We start from the raw sequence: 15456 nt of genomic DNA, 5'->3' as shown, positions 1-15456 counted from the left end.
TAAGGGAGATAATTATTTCCTCAAATCTTAAGCCAATTTAGCAAAACTCAATTTTTGTTGGTTGTCTTTGAAAACTGTTTTCATTAATAATTAATTTTCTGCTTTTATTTATAATTTTTAATTTTATTTATATATCTTTCTATTTTATTTATATATCTTTCTATTTTATTTATATATCTTTTTATTTGAACTTTAGTTTAAAATCAAGAGAGTTCAACTCGTATGGGTCTCGTCGCGGTAATGATGCTGTCATGGCACGTGGAACATTTGCAAATATTCGCCTCGTCAATAAATTCTTGAAAAAACCTGGTCCAAAAACGCTACACATCCCAACAGACACAGCTGTAAGTTGATTTTAATTTTTTGTTTGCATCAAGAAAGTAAATAATCGCTCCACACGGTTATTTATACCATGTCACAAACTTTATACGGTGGAACACCTTTTACTTGACGGCTATGACCTTACACAAATTCGTCAACACTAATACAAGGCCACACACTTAAAAGAACTCTTCGAAAAAGAAAACGCTAAAACCATTCTAAATTTCCTAAAAAGTGTAAACCTTTACCATAAAATATAAACGCCATCAAATAACAAAAAAGCGTTAGCAGGCAGGTAGGCTCAAACCCGAGACCTTGAAGCGAAGGCGGAAAAGAAAGTGAAAGAAACGTGATATCTTACCACGACACTAAGAGGGCAGAGAAGTGAGAACGGTTGAAATCAAGCGATTAAAAAGTTAAGTGAATGAGTTCACGCAGGTGCGTGAAATTAACATCACGCCATAGGGGAATGAAATCATGCACTTAACTTTGGCTGACAGCCAGTTTCTGCATATTTGTTTGTTTCCCCAAGAGCAATTGTCTGACATGACGGGTTTTCCCCAGATTGATCAAAGCTTATTGCTTTTCTGGACGTCCCTGGGAAGAGTGCCAGCAAATTGTTTTTTTTTTTTGTTTTTTTTATTACTTTCGTTTTATTTATACGAAAAACACGAACAAACACGTGAGAAGACAGAATAGCAGGAATTTTCTAAAATAAAAGATAGACGCGACATCCGTTCGCAAATCATAGATATTATAATCTAGGGAGTATATAAAAAATTGTAAGAAATAGTACACCCACCCCCACCAACCATCCCCAGAAAAAAACCCTTTACCGGGCATACAAAAGCAGTGCGCACACTAACATACATTTTCGCTTTTATATAATAGACTAGCCTGGGTGCCAGGTATTGCCCGGGTGTTTGGAGATGTATGTTGAGCAAAAAAAAAAAAGTTATAGTAGGCAAGAAGGATCGAACCCGTGATGTGAAGGCAGAAAAGAAAGTGGAGGTGTATGTAAGGGTGTTGGTTGAGAAAAAAAAAAAGTAGGAAAATTGCGAGCGTAAAAAAAAAAGTTGGAGTAGTAAACAGGCGTAAACCCGTATGACGCCAGAGGAAAAAGAAGTGAAAAAAAAAAAAATGATGTGCCCACCGTGGTTGTGACGTCACAGGTGGTCGAAATAACGCCTTTTATGTGACGTCGTGGAAGTGAGAGTTGAATGACTTGCCAAAAGTATCAGCAAAAAAAAAAAAAAAAAAAGACCCTCCCCGTACAAAAGTGCCCAGTTTAGGGTGAAGGAATTAATGTTTTTGGCCAATTTTTTTATATTTGTTGTCCGAAGGGTCAACATTCAAAATGATACTGATCTCATGAAAATCCGTTGCCTCTCGAAAGTTTTTGCGAGACATGTAAGCGCACATACATTTTACCTTTTATATACATAGATGATTGGTGCAGGAAAATCTTGAAGGTTCCTCTTTATGTTTATAGTTTAATGGTCACAGTGTTATTACTTTAATATCGATATGTACCATCAAGTGTCACGAAATAGTCAGTGCAGTGAGTTTACGTGATGCGGCTCTTGTTCTGCTGTAAGCTTTGATCGTTAGGCAAAAAAAGTTCGCTCATAGTGTTTTACATCAACTCACACTTATTAAAGCTTATCCTCGAGTGACCGTCAGGCCTTGATAAATGATGACTCCCACGTAAATAAAAATACACCTCCTCTACCCAACCCAACAGCAATTCCTGATATCACAGCCGCATTGAAACAATGAGACCACCATTTTCTCGCGCCTTAACATAAATTTAATTACAAAAATGGCGGCCGGGTTCTTCATACGCAATGCCTAGCCTTTTTTTTACCATTTGTCAAGCATGGCGCAATAATAAAAATTAACCGACACCGCCCACATTACCCCGCCAAACAAGCAAAGCAGTTCGTCCGTTGAAAACGACAACCTGAAAATGAAAAGCAATCAATAAATATCGGACATCGGGAGGATAAATCTAATTTGATCACGAGCGTGGGAAAATCTTGAAGGTTTATAGTTTAATGGTCACAGTGAGTTTATGTGATGCAGTTCTTGTTCTGCTGTAAACTTTGATCGTTACGCAAAAAAGTTTGCTCAGTGTTTTACATCAACTCACACTTACGTGTTTTTGCCAGTTTTTTACATGAATAAATATTTAACGATAAACGAACTTGAAACATAATAGAAATTGTGATTTTTTTTTTTTTTTGAATGTCACTGTTTTTATTCTTTTCTTTTTTTTTTTAAATGTCACTGTTTTTATTTTATTTTCTTTTTTTAAATGTCACTATGTTTTTATTCTTTTTTTTTAAATGTCACTGTTTTTATTTATTTTTTTTTTAAATGTCACTGTTTTTATTCTTTTTTTTTAAATGTCACTGTTTTTATTCTTTTTTTTTTTAATGTCACTGTTTTTATTCTTTTTTTTTTTTAAATGTCACTATGTTTTTATTCTTTTTTTTTTTTTAAATGTCACTATGTTTTTACTTTTTTTTCTTCAGCTCGATGTGTTTGATGCTGCAATGAAATACAAAGAAGAGAACCATCCCCTCATCATTTTGGCCGGCAAGGATTATGGATGTGGCTCTTCAAGGGATTGGGCTGCCAAAGGACCCTGGATGCTTGTAAGACCACTTTCTCTCCCCCTATGGCTATTACTCTTTCTCTGTATTAGTTTCTATCACTCTTTATCCTGGTGCTACCAGATCAGGCTATCTCTTTCTCTCTCTCTCAATGTCTCTCTCTCAATCTCTTTCTCTCTCTCAATCCCTTTCTCTCTCTCTCTCTCTCTCTTTCTCTCAATGTCTCTCTCTCTCTTTCTCTCAATGTCTCTCTCTCTCTCAATGTCTCTTTCTCTCAATCTCTCTTTCTCTCTCGCAATGTCTCTTTCTCTCAATCTCTCTTTCTCTCAAACTCAATCTCTCTCTCTCTCTCTCCCTCTCTCTCTATGTCTCTCTCTCAATCTCTTTCTCTCAATGTCTCTCTCTTTCTCTCAATGTCTCTCTCTTTCTCTCAATGTCTCTCTCTTTCTCTCAATGTCTCTCTCTTTCTCTCAATATCTCTCTCTTTCTCTCAATGTCTCTCTCTTTCTCTCAATGTCTCTCTCTCTCAATGTCTCTCTCTCAATCTCTCTCTCTCTCTCAATCTCTCTCTCTCTCTCTCAATCTCTCTCTCCCTCTCTGTGTCTTTCTCCCTCTTATTATCTCCCACCCCTTTCTCTTTCATCCAAATCAAATCTTAAATGCCTTTTATTTGGTTTTCTCTTTACAGGGTGTCCGTGCCATTCTGGCCGAGAGTTACGAACGCATTCACAGATCAAACCTCGTTGGTATGGGCATTGCCCCTCTTCAGTATCTTCCGGGTGAGTCCGCTGAATCCCATAACCTCACGGGGAGGGAGAAGTTCTCGTTTGATATTCCCAAGAAATTTGAGAAAAATTTGAAAACAAAAGTGATGGTAAGTCCTGTTATAATTTGAATTTTTCTTCTTCTTCATCTTCATCATCCTCATCATCAACAACATTGTCGTCATCAATATCAGTTTAATGTCGGTTTTACATGGTGCTATATGTTGGATGATTTCCAGAAATTGACTTCCGAACTAGCTCTGGTCAAGTCTGTATTTTTTATTTATTTATTTTTTTTTATTGCATTTTCACCCAAATGCAATTGCACAGTGCCACTTTGATGTAGGAGGCTACTATCAAGGACACAAGTTGCAGAGATACTATGTAGGGAGTTGCGTAGCAAGGTGTTTGTTTACAGTTGAACTTCTGTATGTCAGTACAGTCAAAGAAACAGGAATCCGGAAGGGAATTCCAAAGTCTAGCAGTTCTGGCGGAAGAAACTATTAGAGTTTTCTTACAGCTAGAGATCTCTGTGTAGGGGTGGGACTTGGCTGTTTTATTCATCTATTTTTAACGTCCACTTTTATCAGTTCCTCTGATGTTTTCTCTTAACTGCTGACTGACCCTGCTACCCCAACTTTTCTAAATGTCATTCTTTCAAATTTGCGTATACTATCAAAGTCTCCGGTTCTACACGCATCTCTCTATACTGTCCAGATTTAATCATTTTCTCTGATCTAAGCCTATCTTTAAAACTCGCATTGTACACGTTGCGAGCCTGTCTTTGTTTTATCGTTATTTCCATGGCAGGTGCTCGTCTGAGCTCCAATTCCTCACCCCCCCCCAGCCAATCTTTCATGAGAAACACCCGTCTGACTGAAACTACTGAATAATTTTCCCCACTCTTTATCTGTGCCTAAATCCAAACGTAGATTCCATGAGCAAAGCTTCTTTCTTAGAACTGCACGCCAGTGGAACTCTCTGCCGCTTGCCTGTTTCCCACCTGACTACAACTTGGATGTCTTCAAGTCCAACATAAACAAACTCCTGACAAACCGTCCCCTTTAGTAAGACACTCTATCAAAACCCCCAATACTAATGATTACTACAATACTATCTCATTGATTACTGTACACGCAATAACCCTTATCCCTGAGTGGCCTTCGGGCCTTGATAAGTGGTAACCCCCATGTAAAAAAAAAAAAAAAAAAAAACATCCTTCATATTACTCTCATATAATTTCTCGCCATGCAACACGTCCTCAACCCGTCTTCCTGTAACACAGTTGACATCCTCCTCCCTCCCAAATGTTAGCAAGTAGGAAAAAGAAAAAGTAATATGACACAAAAAAAAAGAAGAAATAGGTTTATCGGCAGAACAAGGGATAGGAAGTTGTCCACCAAGGTACACAAAAGGAGAGCTGAAATAGGATTGTTAATCAAGGTGTGACACTTAGTCCATACTCCACAGCTTTTTTCGCAAGCAAACCTGTAAAATGAGACCAAAAAAAAAAAATAAAATAAAATAAAATACATTTTAACCTGCAAGAATTAAAAAAAAATATTACGTCTTGTAATTTTTGAGATGAGGATTGATAACTAGGGCTAGGACAACAGCATATTCTTTTTTATTTTTTTGACTCTCGTGTGCTTTATATAGAGTGATATGGTTCTCAATTGATTAACTGTGTCTGTGTCGGATATATACTCGAGTGTCAAAACAATAAGAATATTCTGTTGTCATAGCCCTAATAATAATATATACGAAATCTGGACAAATTTTCATATTTAAGCATATTTTTATCCCTGGTCAAGACCACTAGTGTATATATATATATTGTTAATCAAGGTGTGGCGGTAACAGGAACAAAGGATTGATCAGTATATTTTAGAGATAGTTTTCGAAGTGGCAATGAGTTATGAGCTGACGTCAACTGACGAAGACAGCCTCCGGAAATGACTATGTACTTGATGAGGACGTTAGCATGTAGAGGATCAGTGGTGTCACACACCCACGATGTGCAATTGAGAGTTTGTGTTTTTTTAAACTTGTGAACCTTTGCACCCGACCCATGGCTGACGTCAATGTGAGAGATGACGGTGAAAGAGAAGACAACGGTTGCAAACAACATTGGGGTCGCCAATTATAGAGCAGGGCAGCACATGGTCATCACTAGGGCTATCACAACAGCATATTCTTTTCCTTGTTTTGATTCTCAGGTATATATCCGTTGATATCGTATATGTTTTTATGTAGAGTGATGTGGTCCTCGGTTGATTAATTGTGTCTAACTGTGACGGATATATACTTGAGAGTCAAAACAATGAAAAGAATATGCTGTTGTCTAGGCCCTAGTCATCACACTCCAGCTTCTCCCCTAGTTTTTTGAATTCCCTCCCAGGCCTCCTCGGCTTCTCTGACTGTACTGACATGCAAGTTCAAGTGTAATGTGAACAGATACCTCGCTGCCCAACTCCCTACATAGTATCTCTGCTAAGGTGGTCCCAAATAGTTGTTACTTATGACAAAGTGGCAGTGCCTTGTCTGGGGTGAAATAGTGGTAAAAACAAAAAATGTAAATTAACAATACAACCACTAGTATGCACTAGCTAATATCTACTAACAAACCTACCCACCTGACAACCTTAATCATTTTAAAACTTTTAAATCCATAAAATGTATAATTTTTTAGCCCATAACTTTAGTTGTGTCATCTTCATTTTTAGTTTTTACTGTTTTTTTTTTTATTTCGTTTTGTTTTTAATTTTGTTTTTGCTTCCCTTTCAGCTGAGCACCGGAAAAACGTTTGAGGTTCTTGTCCGATTTGATACTCAACTCGAAATGACATACTACATGCACAGAGGCATTCTCAATATGATCGTCCGGAATCTGGTCTGATGGACGTATAAACTAGAGAGGGATACAGTCAATAAGTGGTGAATAGACACACAAATCGTCACGGCAACTGCATACCGTTTTTTTTAGGGGATTGAGGCAAGTGGGTTTGCTAACACCTTTTTTGGAACCAGGAGTTTTAAAAGGAAGTAAGAATATATAGGAGAATTCAAAACATGAAATGAAATTTCCGACTATGTGGAATAATGGATAAGTGTGTAGACGAACTAGTAGAAATAATAATACAAACTGATATTCTGGTTGTGTCACCAGCCTTAATCTATTGTGTCAAAGAGTTCCTGGAAAGAAGGGAATACCACAGCAAAGTAATAAAGATGATGCGGAGGGATGGAGGTAGGATTTAGTACAAAGGATCAAAATGGGAGAGAGGAGGGGGGAGGGGGGTGAAATGAGGAGAAAGAGAAGCTAGATGAGTATTTTGTTTTACTGGGGAAGGAGGGAATAATAGGTTTTATATGAAAAGAGAGGATATATATATATATATATATATATATGTTATTGCCTCCTACTATATATATATATAACTGTGTGGTGTTTTGGGGAAAGAACCCCAGCAAAGTGCTCAATTATATATATAAAAAAAAAAAAAAACTCTCAGTATAAGAGCATAATATTTTAAGATGCTATAGAAGGTCAGAAAAACATTGGTACTGTTAGTTTCAAATTTGATCGAAGGGGGCCAGTTCACGGTCGAAAAATATCAAATTTTCTTCAACTTCTGTTTGTTAAACAGACGCTGACTAGAATGTAATATTGTTCTTTTTACCATAAACTGATTTCCTTATTGCAGATCTTAAACCGATGGTACCAATGTTTTTCTAACCTTTTGTAACATTTTAACACACACACACACACACATACATAGACACACACACACATATATATATATATATATATACACACATATATACATATATGCATATACACACACACACACACATATATGCATATACACACACACACACATATATGCATATACACACACATACATATATGCACATACACACACATACATATATGCACATACACACACATACATATATGCACATACACACACGCACATATATATATATATATATATATATATACTAATCCTTTTTGCCTAGAAGCTCATTGTATGTTAAATATAACAACGGAGACTATATAAAAAAATTACAGTGTGGCTACATTCCAAGATCTAAATATTTATGCATGTTTATCTTTCTTAGCAAGCAATTTTTATTTTTCTGAAGAGTATATGCATGAGAAGAGTCGGTATTGACATAATAGTAACCAATTTTTTCTGCCTAACAAACGGATCTGTAAAAAATGTGTGAACATGCTGAAGGAGCTGTTTTACATCAAAAATAAATATTTGGATCTTGAAATGTTGCTATACTGTTATTTATATATATATATATATATATATATATATATATATATAGGAGCAAACAGTTAATAAAGCATGTTAAAAAACACTTTGAAATGAGTTAAAAACATATTTAATCTGAAAAGGAAACACTAGTGGATAGTCCTTAATCTGCGGAGTTTCGAAGAAATACTTTCCTTCTCATCAGAGGGTAGGAATTAGCAAAATGCGGGATCAAGGATTTTACTTGTACAAATGGAAATTCTTTTAACTTTCCTGAAGTTAGACTTTTGGATTATACCGTCACTGGATTATTTATCTTCCACCAGACTATCCATTCATGTGTAATCACCTTTTTCTTTACCATATTCCCTCTGCTTCACTTTTTCTGTTTTCAAGTAAGATCTTTGACTTGTTGTTTCATCAAATACTTTTGCATGCAAAATCCAATCCTGCATTTTGCTATTTCCTACCCTCTGATGAGAAGGAAAATATTTCTTCGAAACTCCGCGGATTAAGGACTATCCACTTATCTAGTGTTTCCTTTTCAGATTAAATATGTTTTTAACTCATTTTTAAGTGTTTTTTAACATGTTTTATTAACTGTTTGCTCCTATTATAAGCTCTATTTCCTATTTGGTTTTATCGAGCTTTTATATCTGGCTGAGATAACTTTATAAATATTAATTCTTTAATATTTATAATATACTTTAGTTTTACTATCTTGGATCATTTTGGTAAATTTAATTGCAGTTTTTATTTTATATATATATATATACACATGAGTGCAAGAAATGTTTGTGTATATATTTTTTCTGTAGACCAACCTTTTCAAGGTAAAAATTTGATTGTAAACATCAAACACAGCATGTATAAATAGACAATATCAAGCAAATTCCATTGACAAAAATTAGGGTTTGTTTTACTATACATATAGATTCGAAAAAGTTGTCAAAAAACAAATATATAACAAATTTTATCAAAGGCAAGATAAGTTAATTTTCTACCTAACTGGATAACATTTTAGTATTTTTATTTCATGTAAAATGTTTATTCGGTTCGAAAATCATAGTTTTTATTGATATATTTGAAAAAGACAAATGATGGCAAGGTTTCTGTTGAATAGGTTAAGTTTGGGAAAATGAGTTCAGACTAAAAAATTATACAAAATACTGTTAGAAACTCGCTCAATATATATCAGCCTATGTCATGAGAACATGTGTTAGATGGGTTTTTAGCAGTATTTTGCATAAATTTTTTCCCCAAATTAATGTATTCAACAGAAATCTCGCCGCCATTTGTCTTTTTCAAGTATATCAATAAACACTGTATGATTTTCGAACCGAATAAACATTTTACATTAAATAAAAACGCTAAAAACTTATCCAGTTAGGTAGGAAAGTAGCTCACTTTGCCTTTGATAACATTTATTTGTTTTTTGACAACTTTTTCGAATCTATGTGTACAGTAAAACAAATCCGAAAGATTTTATTCATTTTATTGTTTTTTAAATTGATATATAAATTTTTGTTGTTTGTCTGTATTCATTTACTCCTTATCTCTTCTCTTTAAAGAAACAAAAAACATGGTATAAAATCCTCCTGCCTTACTAAACTGAACTCTTTTAAAAGTCAAAGATGTGTGTATATATATATATATATATATATACACACACACACACATTGACCAAAAAAAAAACAAAAAAAAAAACAGGACATTCAATTGTTTTTCTGAGCATTTTACAGTCAACGGAGAAAAAAGGCCAAAGCCCCTAGTGTTTTTTGATGTTATATTTTGAATATAATAAACTAGTTATGACCAAAGTTTCATTTCATTCGGAAAAAACACTAAGAAACGGGACCTAATTATAGTTGGGGCCCGTTTTTTTTGTGGGGGGTCACCCTATGTTTGTGTGTGTGTGTATATATATATATATATATATATATATATATATATAATATGAGAAAATTTGAAAACCTGAAAATGTTGTAAAATGGTAAAATCATTTTTATTTACTTTTTTTTTTGTTAAAGCTTGAATTTTCGCCTATAACCTGGCTTTATCAAAGAGATGTTAGTCCGATTAAGTTTTTTTTTTTTTTTTTCTCTTCTCCTTCATAATGTTGTTATAAGAGGTCAAAGCCTCCCGAAGAGAAAATACATCTATCAAGCGATTACACACACAGATCTTGAACAGCACCGATATAAGACATATTTTCTTTTTGGGAGGCGTCGACCTCTTATTATTAAAATAAAAAAAAACTTATCAGACTGACATCTCCTTGATAAAACCAAGTTATTGGCAAAAATTTGGACTTTAACAACAGCAACACCAAAAAAGTAAATAAAAATGATTTTATCAGCTCATAACATTTTCAGGTTTTCAAATTTTCTCATTTAAATTCATAAAAAATATTTTCTAAAATGTTTGACTTTCCATTGCTTAAACAACAATTGCTTATATATATATATATATATATATATATATATATATATATATATATATATAAACAACAGTAACACCATGGATGTTAAACCAAATATAACGATAATGATGAGGAGGGTTACAATTTTATTTTTATCATTAACGCAATTAAGTTATTGAAGATTTTATGATTTGTGTTTAAATTTGATTAAAACAGATTTTAAATTAAAAACCAAGTTTGGATTCTGAAGATTGAAATCCCACAGTTTACGGATTAGAAACTTTGCCCTTCTCAAATGAATTCGAAATATTTCTTTAAATTATTTTTCTCCTTAAATTTAATTTTAAAAACATGTCTACGTTCCTATATTTAGAGAAATTTAAAATTGTCTAGCATAAGGGACCAGGTGCTGTTGATTAGAAACTCTTAACCTACCGTCTTTCCCCTTGAAAAAAATGACTGCAGTATTTTTTTGGGGGGGTGGGGGGGGTACTTGTGTAGATTAGTGGTCTTTTAAACCAACACATTTCAGGTGAAAACATTATTACGTACTTACTTGTCGTGTTTTAATTAGTACAATTTCCAAAAATTGCAAAAAATAATCCAGTAGAAAAAATAATTACAAGTAAAAACAAAAATTATCGAATTATCCTGTTTTATTGTATATTTTTATGTCGAAGAGTTGTGCAACCAATTCAGTATGACAAACAAGGGAGATAACCCTTATCTTAACCTGATTTAGATTAAGGACCCGCCATTTTTAAACACAAAACGACAGAACGTAATTGTGGATAATTTTTTTGTCAAAAATACATCTAGCCTCCTTTGGATTATTTTTCGTAAAATTTTAGATTTTATACTAATTTCAACATGACATGTAAGTACGCAATAATGTTTTCACCTGAAGTGCGTTGATTAAAAAAAAAATCACCAGTGTAAACAAGCATCTTTTTTTGTTTCAATTCTTTCCAAACTTGGAACTGAGATGTCTGTCTATTGACACTGAAACTTGAACATAAATTTTGCTGTGGCGATTTGTGTTTGATGCCATTGTGTGTCTTCAGAGAAGTTGGGTGGGGAGGAGGGGTGCTTAGGTCCGTGGGCTTGTTGGAGAGGGACGGGGGGTGGGAGCTATCTAGGGTGTCGTTTATAATAAATAACCTCAGGAGCATTGGAGGTCTTAGCTGCAGCCGCAGTTGTTGATCAACAACAAATATTTTAAAACTGAACAAAAAAAAAAGTGGCTGTTTTTTTTTTGTTTGTTTTTTTTATTTTTGTTTTTTTTAAATAAAATTTTGACTGGATGTTTTTTTTTTTGTTTTTTTTTCTTGTTTTTCTGTTTTTATTTGTTTAAATTTTGGAGACGAGGATTGATAATTTGTATTATTTTGATTGCTATTACGTTTCTGAAATTTTTAGATGAGGATTGGTCATTCATAATATTTGGATTATTCGGACTACTGTTCTCATATTGAGTTTTATTTTCACAACATCTCAGTCGATGTAACCTCAGACTTCTTCAAGTGTATCTTGTAAAACTTGGAAATGTTTCTGTCAAACTCGGGAATTTGGACGGAATTTTGAATGGAACCCTTTATTTACTTCACCGGGGTAGCATGTTCTTGTTCCATCAGCCATGACTGGTCCTAAATAATTCGCAATTGTAATTTTTGGTCGCCCACACTGAGAATTGAACTTTCAACATTCAGGAGAATATCACAATTGATTTTTCCAAGTACTCTAACCACTTTGCCACGGATCCTTTTGAACATTCCCGAGTTCGATAAGATGCACCTGAAGAAGGTCGGAGGTTACATTGACTGAAACGTCGTAAAAATGACACGCAAGATGAGAACAATCATACAAAGAATCCAAATGATACGAACTTGTCCTCTTGGATGTGCAAGTATTATTTTATTTCATATTATTTGGATTCTTCGGACTACTGTTCTCATTTTGAGTGTTCTTAAATCTTTCCAAAGGGCTACTAAAATTTAAATTAGAATTGTACGCAAAGACCCGTAGCATGCTGGATAAAGTACTTGATAAAATTTAATTATAAAGTTAAACTCTTCTGGAGGTTGGAGGTTCAATCCTCAGTGCAGGCGACACTCAAAATACAATTGCAAATTATTTAGGACTTCTACTTAATCACGGCTGACAGAACGAGAGCATAATACCTTTATAAATTAAAGAAATGGTTCCGTTCAAAATTTCATCCAGATTACCGAGATCAACAGAAAGATTCCAGAGTTGGATAAGATATCCCCGAAGAAGATCGACCGAAAAATACAATTGTAAATTACATAAGACCTCTATTCAGTCATGACTGACAGAACAAGAATATGTTATCGACTGAAACGTTGTGACAATTAGTCAAAATGAAAACAGTAGTAGCCCCAAGAATCCAAATAATCAATCCTCATCTCCAAAATTCTGAAATGTATTGTTCCTATTTAGTTTGCTTCTCCACGAGGGCAGAGTTAGACACCAAGGTCGTTTTTTTTTAATGTGGCGAAAGGAATACAAATTGTCTCAATCATGAAGGATTACTTCTCCACTAAGCGAGAACAAAAAAGTGAAGTGAGCATCTGAACAGATACTACACTTTGAGTTATATATTTTTTAATTACTCAGAAAAGTTGACAACAAAACAGTAACAAACAAAAAATTAGGCACAAGGCCACTCAAAAATGGGGGATTGGGTGTCTAGTCATCCTCATCACTGTACCTTTGCTAGTCTTGGCCAGAAGGCCAAGAAATCTGAGATGTATTGTTATAATCTACATGGAATTGCATAGACACAATTTTTGGTCCCCCGATTTATTGGAGAGCGACCTATGTTTTCAGTGGCGTCCGTATGTCTGTTATTCCGGACGATTGCCAGATAACCGTTGATTAGTTTTTCCTGAAATTTTGGCGCAAATTGTATTTCATTAAAAAGATGTGCACAGTAAAAAAATTTGTTTTGCAAAAATTCTGTTGTGTCCCCCAGGGTCTCAAAAGGGGTCAAAAATGACACGCTTGGCCCCATAACTTTTGATCCATCCATTAGATTTTTCTGAAACTTGGCCAAAATATGATGGCCATTGTTTTTAATATAAATTCAGTATGGGTGACCCTGGCAAACTCCTGGTTCGCATCCCTCTGGGACTTTTAGGGCTAAAAAAAACATGCCTTTTTAGAGGTTTTTTTTTTTTTTCATATTACTCAAAAACTTGATATATATGTCTATATAGTAGTTTTCTATGGTGCTGAATTCAAATATACATGTCTTAAGGTGTAAAACTGCACCGTTTGTCTATTTTCACTGGGATTCGGCATTTTCCGGAGCTCAAAAGGGGTCACAAATGCCCCAAAATTGCAAAAAATTACACTTTTTACCACAAAACTTTTTGCCCCATCCATTAGATTTTTCTGAAACTTAGCGAAAATGTGAAGGCAACGTTGGCCCTTCACACTTCTCACATTCATCATTTCTTCACTATTTTTTGTCGTGCCATCTCGCATGCAGCACAAGAGGAGGACCATGCATGCACGGCTAGTTAGTTATTTTTTTTCCGTGGCAGCTTGACTTCTACAGAATGCTTTCAAAGTGTCAAGTCACTCCTGAATACAATGCTGATGTTGTATGTATGACATATTCTTTAAATTTATTTCCAACAAACCATTCATGGTCTTCAAACTACGGTGAGTTTTCTGATTGTGACTTTTTGTGTTTGGTCCATGTCATGCTCACTGGATAGTTGTTTCAGTGAAGATTTTTTTTTCCCTTTATTAAGCCATGGTCATAAAACTGTTGTGCCATATATATACGGCACAATCACATTGACACACCGGTTCTCGCCAGATCACTGAAGTTAAGCAACGTTGAGTCTAGCCAGTACCGGATGGGTGACCATTTGTACGCTGTATGTACCGTAAGGTAAAATACCAGGTTGAGAAACTGGCGCGGCCTATCCTTCTTTCGAGGGTAGATGGGACACTCTTAACCTGTGATAGGCAACCCATTTAGTGATGGTTTCACGATAAAAAATACCCTTGATATCCCTGGCGAAGCATCAAGTATTTAGCTACCGACAAGATTTGAATTACACTACAAACTCGTATATTGAGTTCAATCTCGGCTACGGCCATGCTGGATGGATGGATAAAACCGTTAGCATTACACAGACTAATAAGCTAATTAGGGAATGCATAAAACTTAGGGGCATCATAATAGTTAACCAATACAGGACTTCAAAAATGTGATAATGAGACATGTTCATTCACACAGTTCTGTGGCAGCACGTTCTGGACTGCAGAACATAATGTGAAAGGGGATCACTGGTACATCTGTATCCTTATGCAGAGGGTCTAGCATGAATGTATATCGTCGCATGTTTGATCTGTTCAGGAGCAGCATTGTGGTGGAGCAAGAACCATAAAATAATCTGCCAGCAACAGAAGCAACCGTTACGTTCCGGTGAACAGACAGCAGATCTAATCCAAGCAGATCATATACTCCAGAGGGAACAAGGTTGTGGTAAGGAATATGTAGTATATATCTGATCGCACAATGCTGTAGATGCTCAAGAGAATCAGAACACCTTGCTAACTCTGGCAAACGCTAGGGACTCGCATTTCAAGTCGGGACAAATCATGGCCTTGTAAAACCTAGTCAGCAAATACCATTCATGAGGAATTTGGTATCTCAGAATACGCAACACGTAAAGCTCTTTATTAATTCTATTCGATACATAAGACAAATAGTTGTCAAACCTTAGATTGCTAGATATCATTACTCCCAGATATTCGTGTTATTTAGATTCATCGAACTACCGTTCTCATCTTGAGCATGATTTTCACGTTTCAGTCGATGTAACCTCTCACCTTTTTCAGGTGTATCTTGTCGAACTCAGGAATGTTTTTATCAAAGTCAGGAATTTTCAACGGAACCCTTTATTTACTTAACCCGGGGCAGCATGCTCTTGTTCTGTCAGCCATGACTGGATAGAGGTCTTAAGTAATTCGCAATTATATATTTTGGTCACTCACACTGAGGATTGAACCTTCAACCGTCAA

The 15456-nt window shown here is 35.0% G+C and overlaps 1 protein-coding gene across 4 annotated transcripts in view; it reads left to right on the top strand.

Moving 5' to 3' along the window:
• LOC145266963 (cytoplasmic aconitate hydratase-like) overlaps positions 1-6835 on the top strand; it is a 135685-nt gene extending 128850 nt beyond the window's left edge. For all 4 annotated transcript variants that reach the window (XM_080122800.1, XM_080122799.1, XM_080122798.1 and 1 more), the window contains 4 exons: positions 197-344; positions 2859-2981; positions 3628-3813; positions 6491-6835. In XM_080122800.1, the coding sequence (XP_079978926.1) occupies positions 197-344; positions 2859-2981; positions 3628-3813; positions 6491-6601 (568 nt within the window). In that variant the 3' untranslated portion in view covers positions 6602-6835. The remainder of the gene's footprint in view (positions 1-196; positions 345-2858; positions 2982-3627; positions 3814-6490) is intronic.
• Positions 6836-15456: the final 8621 nt, after the last annotated feature.

This window comes from Euprymna scolopes, chromosome 42 (genome assembly GCF_053919585.1).
Source record: "Euprymna scolopes isolate OS-2025 chromosome 42, ASM5391958v1, whole genome shotgun sequence".
In the NCBI taxonomy this organism is placed as follows: Eukaryota; Metazoa; Mollusca; class Cephalopoda; order Sepiida; family Sepiolidae; genus Euprymna; species Euprymna scolopes.
This window is presented reverse-complemented; position numbering and strand designations above follow the sequence as displayed.